Source organism: Triticum dicoccoides, chromosome 5B (genome assembly GCF_002162155.2).
Source record: "Triticum dicoccoides isolate Atlit2015 ecotype Zavitan chromosome 5B, WEW_v2.0, whole genome shotgun sequence".
NCBI lineage: Eukaryota > Viridiplantae > Streptophyta > Magnoliopsida > Poales > Poaceae > Triticum > Triticum dicoccoides.
The window spans coordinates 377563441-377576842 of record NC_041389.1 but is presented as its reverse complement, the minus strand read 5'-3'; the positions used below and the strand labels follow the sequence as shown (position 1 = coordinate 377576842).

The following is a 13402-nucleotide window of genomic DNA, read 5'->3' as shown; positions in this document are numbered from 1 at the left end:
TTCTATTTGGAGCTTGCTGATGACCTTTGGAGAAATCAGATTCAACCTGGCCCTGCCGTCAACCAAAATCTTTGTGACTTTGAGGTTGCGGATTGTTGGTGAGACCAACAACGGCAAGCACCCTACCATAGTGGTGCGGTCAGGGTGATCCTCTTCATCAAAGATGATGGGCGTGCGAGACCACTTGTGCAACTTCCGAGAATCTGCCGCTAGCTCCACGGCATTGACTTCACACGCCCACAGTTTAAGTTGGCGGTGAGAGGAGTGCAAAGATGCACCCCCGTCAATGCACAAGGCGTCAGTGGCTTTATGGAACTCCTGCTCGTTGGTTTCCTCTTCATCCCATTCATCACTCTCACCATCACAATCCTTCTTGTCACGACCTTCGGTGGCTTTCCCTTGATACCAAGGAGCCTTGCCAGGGCGGTTTGCTCTACCGCCTCGGCCTTTCTTGCCAGCACCATCTTGACCTTTCTCCTTATCACGCTTATCATACTCAGCCCTCTACTTTTTGACGAGTTGCTCAACCTGATGACACTCCTGAAGATCGTGGCCCTTGGTCTGATGGATCTTGCAGTACTGCCAATCACCCTTCCCAGCCTTCTCGACAACCGTGACTTCCTGGCAATCAGCGCACGCGGCAGCTTCTTTGCCGAGGTCCTCGGTCTTGGCCTTCTTGCCGGTACTAGGTGCGCTTGATCCTTCAACTATCATCACTGCTTTGTCTTTGCGCTTCTTTCCGTTTTTCTTCTGATTGGTGGTGTCGTCGTCGTCCTCCTTTGAGCCAACATCGGCGCCATCCTCTTCATCGGGGAGCCGCCTCCCCTCTTCTACACGGGCACACTTGTCCACCAGGGTGTACAGCTCATTCACAGTCTTGGGCAACCGCACGTTCATTTTGGAACGTATCATGCGGTTGCGTATGTTGGACTGGAACGTAGCTATCACCGATGTCGGGTGGATGTCTGGAATGTTCCTGTGCACTCGACTGAACCTTTGCATGTACTTCCGCAGACTTTCTCCTTCCTTCTGCGGGAGGAGCTGCAAGTCGCTGGGCCGTCCAGGTTCTTGATGTCCACCCGTGAAGGCACCAACAAACTCATGGCATAGACCAGCCCAGGTTAAGATGGAGTTCTTTGGCAGGTGCATCAGCCAAGATCTCACATTTGGTTTAAGTGCCAAAGGGAAGTAGTTGGCGAATACCTTCTCATCTCTTCCCCCATCTGCCTGAACAGCGATGGTGTAGATGCTCAGAAACTCTGACGGGTTCAATCTCTCATTGTACTTCTCTGGTATCTCTGGCTTGAACATGCGGGAGGATGGCCAACGAACTTGCCACAATTCACGAGTGAAGGCGGGGCACCCAACTTCGAAAGGCAGGTACCCGCTCTCACCGGGTGTGGGTTCGTCGACATCGGGGCCATTGCACCTATCAGACTGGCGACATGTTTTTCGGCATGGCTCGATGGTGACGCGCGCGTCTTCCCTCCGCATGTCTTCTAGGCTCGCCGCTGGTCTCGATGCACTCGAGGGTCGGATGAAGCCATCGATACGTCGTCGGGTTCTTGGTTGTGTGGCTCTAGCTGTGGCCCCTGCGCTGGCTGCCGCGAAGGGGACTGCACCATGGGGGTACCCCCTTCGGTACGGCCAGCAGCCCGGGCCGTCGTTGCCGCCTATGGAGGCCATGGCGGGCCTACCAGCTGTGGTCCTCCCACCTCGTCGAAACCAATCAAACTCTAAATGGTAGCTCTCCATTCATCCATTTGATCGGCCGCCAGTGGGAATCTCAATAGGAGTTGGGCCCGCGCCATAGCCTCCAAAGCAGTGTTTGGCATGGACGGCGACGCAGATTGTGACATTGCTCGGCTTCTGATGGTGCCAGTAGTGATGGCACCATGCTCTCGCCGCCTTGAGCCGGTCGCCAACGCAGCGTGGCGACGAGGAGGATGCGCGCGGGGATTGTCGACCCTGTCCGGTGCATTATCTTTGCCAGCTTGCTCTGGGGTGGCGCGTGCCCTATGGCCGCACCCACAGCGGGGGCAGCCAGAGCGTTGCGGCGGTTTGCCCCAGAATGAGCGCCATCGGTGCGGCTACGCCCCTCAACGGGACGGAGAGGCAGCGATGGAATGATTTCTCCACCCGTACCTTGTGGGGCGTGGCTGTTGGGATGTTGTTGGCGCTATCCCTCTCTGGTGCCTCCTGCTCCCATTTCAGACGCAGGGGAGGTGGTGACGCCGCCGCCTACGCCCGCCCCATCCCCCACAGCGTCCATGTCCTCGTGCATCCCCGAAGCCCCCATGACCTCGACGACCGTGTGCGGAGGGGCGTTCGAGGTGGACGGGGGAGCTGCAGCGCCGGTCTTCTTCTTGGGCGCCATGGATGATGAAGCCATCGATGAAGAAAACGATGATGAAGATGACGCGCTGCGTACACTCTCGGGTTCGCACAAGCGCTCCCCCTACCTGGCGCGCCAAAGATGTCGTGGGAAACCACGGCCACCTATGGGGCCATCAACCACTTGTGGTTTGGCGGGGGGAAGGAATGCATTGCATAAAGAGCGGAGGGTGCAGGGGCAGCGCAACAGCGATCACACATGCAATTTTACCCAGGTTCGGGCCACCGCGAGGCGTAAAACCCTACTCCTGGTTTGGTGGATAGATGAGAGGACCGTGGTGGAGACGCATCGCTCTAGCCCGACAGGGTTTCCTTGGGACGAGAGCATCTATGCGTGTATGGGTGTACAAAGGTCCAAATCCTTTCCAAGGTTGCCATGGCCCTCCTTTTATAGATTAAGGGGTCACCACAATGGCAAATCAGTCATTGTGTACTGACTAGATAGTAAAAAATGCTATCATACCTAACTCTGCAGACAGGGCAGAGCGCATTAAATGCGCCGCTTAGTGTCACATCGTGGTGTGCCCGACAAGCCTTGCCGGGTCGTTCGGCCACCTTCTCGCCTATCTGCTTGACATGTCTCTGGATGGGTGTCATTTTGGAGGTGATTTCCTTTAGAAGTGGCTGCCATGTGTCAAATAATAGCCACTCAGTCACTTGGGGGCTTGACAAGCTTGCCGGGGGATTCTTGAGGTTGTCTTCGGGGTAACTTCGACCTTGCCATGCTCGCCTGCCCGACGAGGGAGCTTTTTCCTTAGTGGTATTTTTCTCATTTGGCTTGACTTGGTCTTCTTAATCTGCCCTTTGATTTCTCAAAGAGCTATTTCTTCTGCTTGGTATTGTCTTGGATGTTGTAAGCTTGCCCTTGTGCCTGTGTATAGTCAGGGCAACACACCTGGGGTTTGTTGCACCGACAACGCGCATCGGTGATCGCGTCCCTACCATTCACCACAAGTGAAGCATAAGCCCTTGCTGCGTCGATATGCGCGAAGAGCAGCTAGCTTGTCGTTATTCGTGGTTGGCCGGTTGTTGTCGTTTGCGCGGTTGTCCTCTTGGCACACGTTAGGCTAGGGCACGCCTGATCTTGATGGCGGCAATGGCAGAGGAAGGGCCATGTGGGTACCGCGTGTCCACTCATCGACAGTAGGGGCGGAAAGGAGTGCCTCCTGTCCTCACGCCTGAATGTCTCCACCACCTCTTCCTGCAAACACGCGAGATCCACATCAGTATCCAAGGTTTGGGGACGATGTAAAACGACGGTTGCGCGGATGTCGCATTGCAAAACATCCATGAATTGAGTAACAAAGAATGCAGGATCCCAAGATGTGTGATGAGCTAGGAGTTGGTGCATGAGTTGTGCATATTCAGCTGTCGTCCCTGTTTGCTTAAGCCTATTGAACTGGCGAAGAAGATTTTGGAATTTCTCCCGACCAAACTGGGTGCAAATGGCGGTGGCAAACTCTCCCAAATCTAGGTAATGTACGTGAGCTTGAGAGGATTGAAGCCATGTTAGGGCTCCCTCTGTGAAGTACATGGCAACACAACAAACCCATGTATCAGGACTAAGAGTGCACACCCGGAAGTAGGCTTCGCATTTGAGGCGCCAAGCCTTTGGGTTAGTTCCATCAAACAGAGAAAAATCGAACCGCGATGATGGTGGAAAACGGTGATATTCTTGGTCACCTGAGAACGAGTGCTCCCCAGCATGGAAGGAATCAAACGTACCAGTGGCCAGATGCAATCGTGGGGTGTGGATCTCCCCCAACGGTTTCCCCCGAAGATCTACTGCAACGCCGTGGCCATGCGACCAGTAACCTTCGTCACCCCTGGCCTGAGGTAGGTTGCCTTGATGTGGGCACGACATGTCTGCCAACAGAGGAAGTAGAGCAGGCAGATCAGTAAGACGAACATGTGCAGTCGTTGTCTCCTTCGCCTTGTCCACCGACGGGGCCTTGTCGTTGATCTGGGTATGGATGTTGTTGGCCTCCTGTCGCAACTCGTCCATGGATCGCTCGATGGAGGGCTTCCAGCTCTAGAGATCGAGCACCACAGGGTGGATGTCGTTGATCTTGGCCGTCAGCGCAGCGATGGCCGTGGTCAGGTTCGTCAGCGCCTTGGCGTGCTCGTCCTTGCTGCGCGGGGTTTTGATGATGGAGGGGAAACACCCGACTAGATTCGGAGATAGAGAAAAAAATTGGTGGATCGGAACGGCTCTGATACCACTTGTTACGCTCTCGCTAGGAATTTATCTCTCGAATATTGAATGGGATATAATTATTCAATTGGTAGCTAGGGTTCCCGAGGGGGAGAAGGGGATCAAGGAAGAGAAGCCGCCGCCAATACACAATACTTGTTCGTCACCACACGCAAGAGGGCTCGACCTCCTCTTAACCACGTCTGTGGTGTCCCAGACATGGCCGGGAAGCAGCTGTTGCGGCCAGCTGGTCGTCACGGCCGTTCCAGTCCAACAGGAGGAGTCATGGTCGCCGGTGGTGGGGCCAACTGGTCAGAACACGTAATAGGGGTTGATGTTTAGGTCGGGAATGGATCGAAAATTTTGGACCATGTTTTCTGTGTGTTTATTTTCAAACGGACGTGGGCGGAACATTTAGTGCCTTATACTTTGCTTAGCCCATCCGCTATTCCGCGGGGACAAAATGTTGTGCCGTGTGTGAGAGGCGGCAACGAGGAGGAAAAGCGGCGCCAAAGTGTTTTCCTGTGTTCGCTCTTTCCCTCCATTCCGTCCCCTCCTCTTTCCTCTGTCTCTCTCTCCTACGGTCCTCCCTCCTCCCCGCCACGGAGAAAGGGGCCGGCGAGAAATCTTGGTCGCACCGCGCCTCACTGATCCATTGCAATTGATACCTGTGAGGGTTAGTATGTGCTTTCCTGAATCCTAGACCCCCCTCTCTAATCTTGTACGCATGACTTTTTTTTTTCTTGGTGATTTTGCTCCTAGCCAGTGGCTGATTCGTCTCACCATGTTCTTGGCTGGTTGGGACAAATGTGTGTAGGTATGGACCAAGAACGTGATGGCCCCAATCCCAGTCCCAGTAGCAAGGAAGAGGTGGAAATACTGACGGGTACGATTCTTATCTCGTTCTTGCAATATGTTCCTGCGATGCAATGTCGTTTCCTTCAATCCATCTGGATGGGACTGTTGGCCGCCCTGACATACTTGTACATACTCTACCCTACCTCTAGCCTTCCAAGTGCTACTTGTCTCGTTTGCTCACTGATCTTAGTATAAATAAAATGTACGATGTTGAGATCCAGTTTTAGTCTTCGGGGTCCAATTTGGCCTGTTCGATATTTGGTCATTTGCTCAAATGTGTTCAATTATTATCTGTAAAGAATTTACTCGATTTCATCAGGAAATGTTCAGCTGTCAATATACACAATTTACTCAAATGGCTGCATGTTTTGATATCTAGGCATGGAAGATGAAGTAGACAGTGCTAATGACATGGTAGAACAAGAGGAAAGCACCGGCAGCGCCCCTAGCCCATCGTTTTCAGGCAGAAACACGAAAAGGCTCCAGTCGAAAGGGTGGGACGATTTCATGCCCATTTTCGTCGGAACTAAGCTTGCAAAGGCTGAATGCATGCACTGCCAGAAGGTTTACAACGTCGGCTCCAGTGGCACTAGCAACCTGCTAAAGCACCAGGCCAAGTGCAGCGCTAGGGCCCATAAAAGGCCAATGCAAGACAAGCTTCAAATGTTGCCATCTACCCAGAAGAGCACCGTTGCAGCTAGCCCTGGTTTGACACAGAAGAAGCTCCCATTCTCCCTCGCCAGCCAGAAGAAATGCTTGAGCACAGCCGATGCAATGCTTCAGAAGAAGGGTCTTGCTTTGCTTGACATTCCCAATGACATGAATCAGGAGGTTCATCAGAATTCATCTCATGAGGAACTTGCAGGACGCGAGCAGAAGAATCAGTTGGGAGCAAAACTTGCAGTGCCTGAGCAGGACATTCTCACTAACATGAATCGGAAGAATCCAGAGGTTGATCAGGGTGAGCCACACAAAGAACTTGTCAGGATATTTGCTGCGCACGGGCAGTCACCATTTATAAGAGCCCATGATAGGTTTAGCAAGTTTGTTGCTTGCTTGAATCCTATGGTCAAGATGCCAGATGAATATGTCATGTGCAGGTACTTTAAGGAACTGTTTGACAAAGAAAAGACCAACCTGAAGGAGAAGCTTGCCGCTTTGGGCAGTCGGGTTTGCTTGAGTGCTTATGTGTGGCACTACGATTTGCTCTCAGCGTTCTTATGCCTGAGTGTTCATTACATTGATGGTCAATGGGAGAAGCAGAAAAATATCATCAAATTTCGTGCCGTCGATCCTTCCTGCAGTGGAGAGGAATTGAGCCAGTCTATATTGTATGCTATTGACGATTGGGGTCTTCGTGACAAGGTTTTCAGCATTATACTGGACGATGCATTTCTGGATGATTCAGTTACTTCAGATGTCAAAGCTCGTCTCGAAAAATGGAACCTTCTCTCGGCTAATCGGAGTGTGTCTACATCTGTAAATCAGAGCTTGTTTGTGATAAGGTATGCAACTCATCTAGTTAAACATGTCATACAGGTTGGGAAGGATGAACTTGAGAAAGTCACGCAGAAGTCAACAAAGTGTTCTAAGTATACAAAGGGCCACATTCCTCCGGTAGTACATTATCCGAACCACAGATATGCACCGTCACCAGGAGGCTGGAAAAGTGCAAAGAAGATTTGTAAGGTCATGGAAGATTTGCAACGACACATGGATGAAATACACAATTGTTGCAATCCAGCTGACCTGTTTGACAAGGTGTGGGATGTTAAGAAACTTTTGCATCGTGATGCTGATTCCTATATCTGGGGAGATAGTAAAATTTCCAAAGAGCTGGAGAAGATGCAAGAAAAGTCTAAGGAGCAGTGGAAACTCTGTTGCTTAAATATATGTATGCCTATGATCATGGATCCTTCATACCGTTTGAAACGCATCAAGTCCCGTCTCCGGTCTGATGCAGGCAATTATCATCTGGAGAAGCGGAGTTTTGAAGATGATATAGAAGATTATATTGAAGAAGTGCATGCCATATTGCTCAACCTCTTCTGTGAATATTCTGATCAGGTGGAAGACACTAGCTGCACGTCTGGATCTAAAACTAGAAAAAGAACTCTTGGGGAGGGACGTGATACACTGATGGACTATTACCAAGCCGCCGAATATCCATACAGTGAGCGACCGATGATAGAACTTGATCAGTACATGCAGGAGCCAGGTCTCTCTGCAGATGAGTCCAGTGTTCTCCAATGGTGGAAGGAACACAACCTGACCTATCCTACAATTGCTCGGATGGCACGTGATATATTGGCCGTGCCACTCAGTGTAGACTGCAGCGTAGCAATAAAGACTGCGAGGCGCACAATTTGCGAGTCTAGTAGCCTGTGGCGTGAAGAGGTTGTGTGTGTTCAGGACTGGCTCAGATCAGATGGTATGGTCCATACCCTTGGTTTTCTCTTTTTTATCCCATTAAAGCTGTCTTGTGCTAATCGTAGTTCTCATGTCATCATAGGTTCCTCGAGCGAGTGATATTTTCAAGTGAATATTTCAACCTTCAGGATGTCCCATGTAAGCTGCTTTGCTTCCTAGTCCACCCACTTTAATCCTATCCTTTTCGACGAGTGACTGCTGATTGGTTACCTTTCTGATGCAGGATTCAAATACGAGATATTGCGCAGACAGGGAGTTCCTTTTTGACAGTTTTGGAGGCAGTATGCTAAGCTGATTTGTCAAGATGTAGTTAACAGCACAGTAGCTTCTCAGTTACTAGTGAGGTGTAGCGAGGCTTTTGTGTCTATGCTTGGTGAGGAGTCTGTCAGTAATTCCTACTTCTAGCTTCAGATACACCTGAAAATTATGTCCAGATATTACTTATAATTTTGCTAGTACCTCGCGTGAAAATTTTACGTTTTTCCTGGACCAGCTTGATTTGTCGGTTCAAAGGTTCAGACTTCTGAACAATGTGATGCACTCAGCCTTTCAGCACGCTGCTAATCTGATTTATGCCACTTCTACGACTAGAATCCTCTTTCCTGTCTTTCTAAGATTTCTGTTTATAAATTTCTCATCCGAGGCTGTCCAAAGCGTGGTCCATAGGGACTGCCTGTAGTTTGCGAAATTCATTGGTTTCTTTTCTTTTAACAGCAACAACAATAATAAATCAACTATGAATTTGCTTACGGTTGTCTCAACAAGGCGTCAATAAGAATCAGATGCATGGCCAAACAAAGAAATGTCACTAAAAATTCATTTACACTGCTTGCAAGTGAAGCGATGAGATTGTGAGCAATGGCATTAGCGTTTGTTCCCAAAATGTCATGCGTCCATCGATTTTGCGTGTGTAGGTGTATCTCGGTTCCGTTTAATCACCATTATTGGTAGTCCTGGCCATGGGAAGCCTGGCCCGACCCGACGCTGCTCCCGGGCCGGGCTCGGGCCTAGATTTTGAGCCTGATGGTCGGATCCGTCGATTTTGCAATTTCCTGAAGGGGCCCAGCCCGTGGCCCAAGGCCCGTCGGGCTTTTACATGTTAGGGCCGGGCTCGGGCCTAAAAACCAGGCCCGATGGCCGGGCCGGGCCTGGGCCTGGGTTTTTTGCCTCGGGCTTGGCTAGGCCCGGCCCGAGGTTTGGCCAGGTATAATTATTGGCTGACGGTCGATTCGACTGCTTTCACAACGGTATTAATACTCCGTAAACATATATTTAGTGCACACATAGTGTCATACATTTCACAATTATACTAAAAAATATTTATGTTTATCCACAAAATAAAATGTTTTTTTTGCGCAAAATAAAATGTTTATTTGGAATGATGGAATCCAAAATTATGAAAGTAGAGCCCGTTTGCAGTCTTTGGATCAAAATTCGTGTGCAAGCTGTCATCGGCAGGTCAAGCCGGTGGCTTGTTTCGGCGGTGGTAGTGGTCGTTTGGTAGTTCAGGGGCTTCGATGAATTTTTTTATTATGTTTGGAGTGATTTGTACTTTCGGATCATCCTCATACACAAAAACAAAACGTGTGCATTTTTATTTTGAACTTGTGTGCATTTTTTTGATAGGACAGAAACTGTGTGCAGTTAGAAACAAATCCATCCATTAGGCCGAAACGTCCTGTCTTTTAGGGTATGGCCTGTCTACATAGCAAGCCCAGTAGCCCATAAGGCAGGAGGCGCAGCGATTGCGCGCGGAAAAGCGGCGCGAAAGGCTCTCTCCTTTTTCACTTCTCCCTCCACGGCCCCCTCTCTTCCGCCGCCGAGGTAAAAGAAAGAAGGCAACAAAAATCTCAATCCCCTCTTGGTCTCACCCTCCCCGAGGGCGCAGAAGAAACACGGCAGCGATCGCAATCCAGCTCTACTCTGACCTGCCGCCTCCGGGCCAACGGTATGCGCCTTCTGGAATTCTTGCTCCGTTTCTTCTCCGTAGATAGTGCTGTCAGCCTGTCACTCATGACTGGTTTTCTTGGTGGATTTTGCACTTTCCTGTTCGTTTGATATGTGCGTCAGATCTGATTGGTCAACTTGCGACGGATAAAATTGCATCTCCCTAACTGTGTACGTATGGATCAGTAATGTGATTCTCGCATATGGCTCGGCAGGGAGGGGATGGGGGTGAAAAATGGTACCATCTCCCATACCAATCTATAATCTATGTAGTTTGAATGGCATCAGAACCATTAATCAGAAGCTGCAACGATATTCCATTTGATCGATTTGAATGGTATCGGTATTTTCTGTTGCGCTCCCATTGTTCTTCTAGCTGTTACTCCTCTAACTCCCAATTCGGTCTCTCGATCCATTTTTACAGGAATCGACCATTTGCTAATTTGTTTACTTAAAGTTCCACAGAGAACTTGTTCAAACTTATAAGGAAATGCTGAAATATTAACACACACTTTTTTTCTTCAAATGGCTACATTTTTACTGGTCCTGCCTTTTTTTATGCCTAGGCATGGAACAGGAAGTTGACGGTGGCAAAAACATGGTGGCACAAGAGCACAACAATGGCAGCCTCTCCCGTGCAAACCCGAAAAGGCTCCGATCGAAGGCGTGGGAAGATTTCACACCAATCTACGTTGGCGGGAAGGTCGCGAAGGCTGAGTGCATGCATTGCCACCTGGTCTTCAATAGCAACAGCACAAATGGCACTAGCAACCTGCTTAAGCACCAAGCCATGTGCGGCCCCCGGGCCCAGAAGAGGCCAATGCAACGGAAGAGTACAGCATCAGCTGGCTCTGATCCGACACAGAAGAAGTTATCGTTCTTTCCCACCAGCCAGAAGAAATGCTTGGGCACAGCAGATGCAAGGCCTGAGAAGAAGGATCTTGTTTTGCTTCGCAGTGACACTAATCGGATGAGCCAAGAGGGTAATCACAATGGGTCTCACGAGGAACTTGGATCGCCTGGGCAGAATGATCTTTCCTTGCCTGATGTTCCCACCGACACGAAAACAAAGAGTCAACAAGTTGATCAAAATGGGTCTCATGACGAACTAGCTACAGCTGAGCAGGAGAATGATGCCTTCCCTGACAATCCCATCAACAAGAATGTAAAGAATCAGTCCCATGAGGAACTTGCATTGCCTGAACACAAGGCCATTCCTACAGCCACGAAACAGAAGAATCAGGATGTTGGTCAGGACGGATCCCATGGCGAGCTTGTTAGGAAATTGGCCTTGCACGGTTACCTGCCCTCGATGATGGACCATGGAGGACTCAGGAAGTCTGTGGATTTCTTGAATCCTGTGGTCAAGATGCCATCCTATGCTGACTTGATATCTACATTTTTGGATTTGTTCGACAGTGAAAAGGCCAAGCTGAAGGAGAAGTTTGCAGCCCTTCGCAGTCGGGTATGCTTGAGTGTTTACGTTTGGCACTATGATCCACTCTCGGCATTCTTGTGCTTGAGTGTTCATTACATTGATGATGAATGGGAGAGGCAACAAAAGATCGTCACATTTCGTGCCATGGATACTATCTGCAATGCAGAAGAACTGGGTGAAGCCATATTGCTGGCTATCCGAGATTGGGGTCTTTGTGGAAAAGTTTTTAGCATTGTACTGGATGATGCATTTATTGATGATTCAGTGGCTTCAAGTGTCAAAGCACAGCTCATGAAAGATAACTCAACCTTTGCAAACCAGAGCCTGTTTGTGGTGCGTCGTGGAACTCATTTACTTGATCAGGTTATTCAGGTGGGGCTGGATGAACTTGAAAAAATCATGGAGAAATCAGCGAACTGTTCTAAACCTATGATGGGTCCTAAGTCGTCTGCAGTGCGGTATCCCAACTACAAATACGCACCATCTCAGGAAGACTGGGGCGAAGCGCGTAAGATGTGTGAGACCTTGGAAGAGTTTCATCAGTACATGGACACAAGTCAGAGTCTTCGTGGTCCAGTCCACTTATTTGATGCAATTAGGGATGTGAAGCGTGATTTGCGCCGCGGAGTTAAGAGCGATGCGGATGGATCATTTTCCAATATGCTAAAGAAGATGCAGCAGAAGTTCAAGCAATATTGGAAACTCTGTTGCTTACATTTATGTATGACTATAGCCATGGATCCTTCATACGGCCTGAAACACATCAAGTCTAGGAGCGGTTACCTCTGTAAAAATGACAAAGATGGCTATAAAAAGGATGTCCATGATACATTGCTAAGTCTCTTCTATGAATATTCTGGTCAGGTGGAAGACGCCAGCTGCACTTCTGGGTCTAAAACTAGCAAGGAAACTGTTATCACTGAAGATGGTATGAATGAAGATGATGCACCATTTGCATGCTGTGGCGATTATGGAGACAAATGTAATAAAGGACGGCCGATGATAGAACTTGACCAGTACTTGCATGAGCCAAGCTACTGTAGAGGCCAGACGAGTGTTCTTCAGTGGTGGAAGGAACATAACCTGACCTATCCTACAATTGCTCGAATGGCACGTGATATATTGGCTATGCCGTACAGATGCGACTACGAGGTAGCAACAAGGACTGCTGGACTTGCAATTTGCGAGTCAGGTCATAAGCACTGGGTTGAGCAGCTTGTCTGTACTCAAAATTGGCTCGGACCAGACCGTACGTTCCACTCTCTCGCTTTTCTCATCGATATCCTGTCACATTCTCGTATTAACCATACATTGTGCAACCCTAGGTTCTGCAAGCAAGGCCTCAGCCAATGATCTTTCCGACTGAGTACTTGGGCCTTCTTAATCTTCCATGTAAGACCCTTTTCAAATTTATACATGGCAATCCGATTCTGAACTAGTAGTACTAAGCTATGGCTCAACAGTTACCTTTCTGATGCAGGATCCTTTTTATCTTTTTGGAAGGAGACGCTGGATTTAAAGACGAGAAATGTGCGAAGGGCGACATTTGTTCAGACGGTTTTAGTGAATGCATGCTGGTATCACTTAGCAGCTATGATTATGAGTAGTTTTAGACATTTAGTGATGATGGTGGAGGTGTAATGGCGCTTTTGTACGTATGTGTCGTGGACCGGGGAGCTTGTCAGTAATTTCCACTTCTAGTTTTCAGATATTTTGTCAACATCTCATCCAATGATACCTGATCATGATGTTCATATGCCCAACTATATATACTACTCTCTTCTAGTGCTTGCAGCACATTCCTCTACCCTTGAGTCCTCTTCTGGTGCTCCTTTTTTTTCGCAATTTCTGGCACGGGTTTGATTGATTTGTTGGTCAAAAAAGAGGAGGCTTTTGTCTCAACAATGATACACCACCACCTCGACCGACCTTTTTGAGCAACGCACGCCGCAGCTAATCAGGCTTTCGCCACTTCACTTAATCATGAGCCAGGATGCATGGGATCACAGTTCTAGCCAGATCGCCAATTAATCCTCCCACCCAAATACCCAATGCACGCAACTGTAAGATCTGGATCTGGAACATCTCAAGGGACCAGACACGCACAGAAGTTACCAGCTGGATAACAGATATCTTCATGC

The 13402-nt window shown here is 49.1% G+C and overlaps 2 protein-coding genes across 2 annotated transcripts; both read left to right on the top strand.

Moving 5' to 3' along the window:
* The first annotated feature begins 5141 nt into the window (after positions 1–5141).
* Positions 5142–8433, top strand: LOC119309271 (zinc finger BED domain-containing protein RICESLEEPER 2-like). The gene is made up of 5 exons (XM_037585303.1): positions 5142–5264; positions 5406–5474; positions 5826–7877; positions 7959–8014; positions 8100–8433. Exons 2-4 carry the CDS (start codon positions 5408–5410, stop codon positions 7973–7975), a joined length of 2136 nt encoding a protein of 711 aa, XP_037441200.1. The 5' UTR covers positions 5142–5264; positions 5406–5407; the 3' UTR covers positions 7976–8014; positions 8100–8433.
* A 1273-nt stretch (positions 8434–9706) lies between these two features.
* On the top strand, positions 9707–13068 carry LOC119309270 (zinc finger BED domain-containing protein DAYSLEEPER-like). Its single transcript, XM_037585302.1, has 4 exons — positions 9707–9824; positions 10390–12510; positions 12587–12653; positions 12742–13068. The coding sequence occupies exons 2-3, from the start codon at positions 10392–10394 to the stop codon at positions 12625–12627; spliced, it is 2160 nt and encodes a 719-aa protein (XP_037441199.1). The 5' UTR covers positions 9707–9824; positions 10390–10391; the 3' UTR covers positions 12628–12653; positions 12742–13068.
* The last annotated feature ends 334 nt before the right edge of the window (positions 13069–13402 follow it).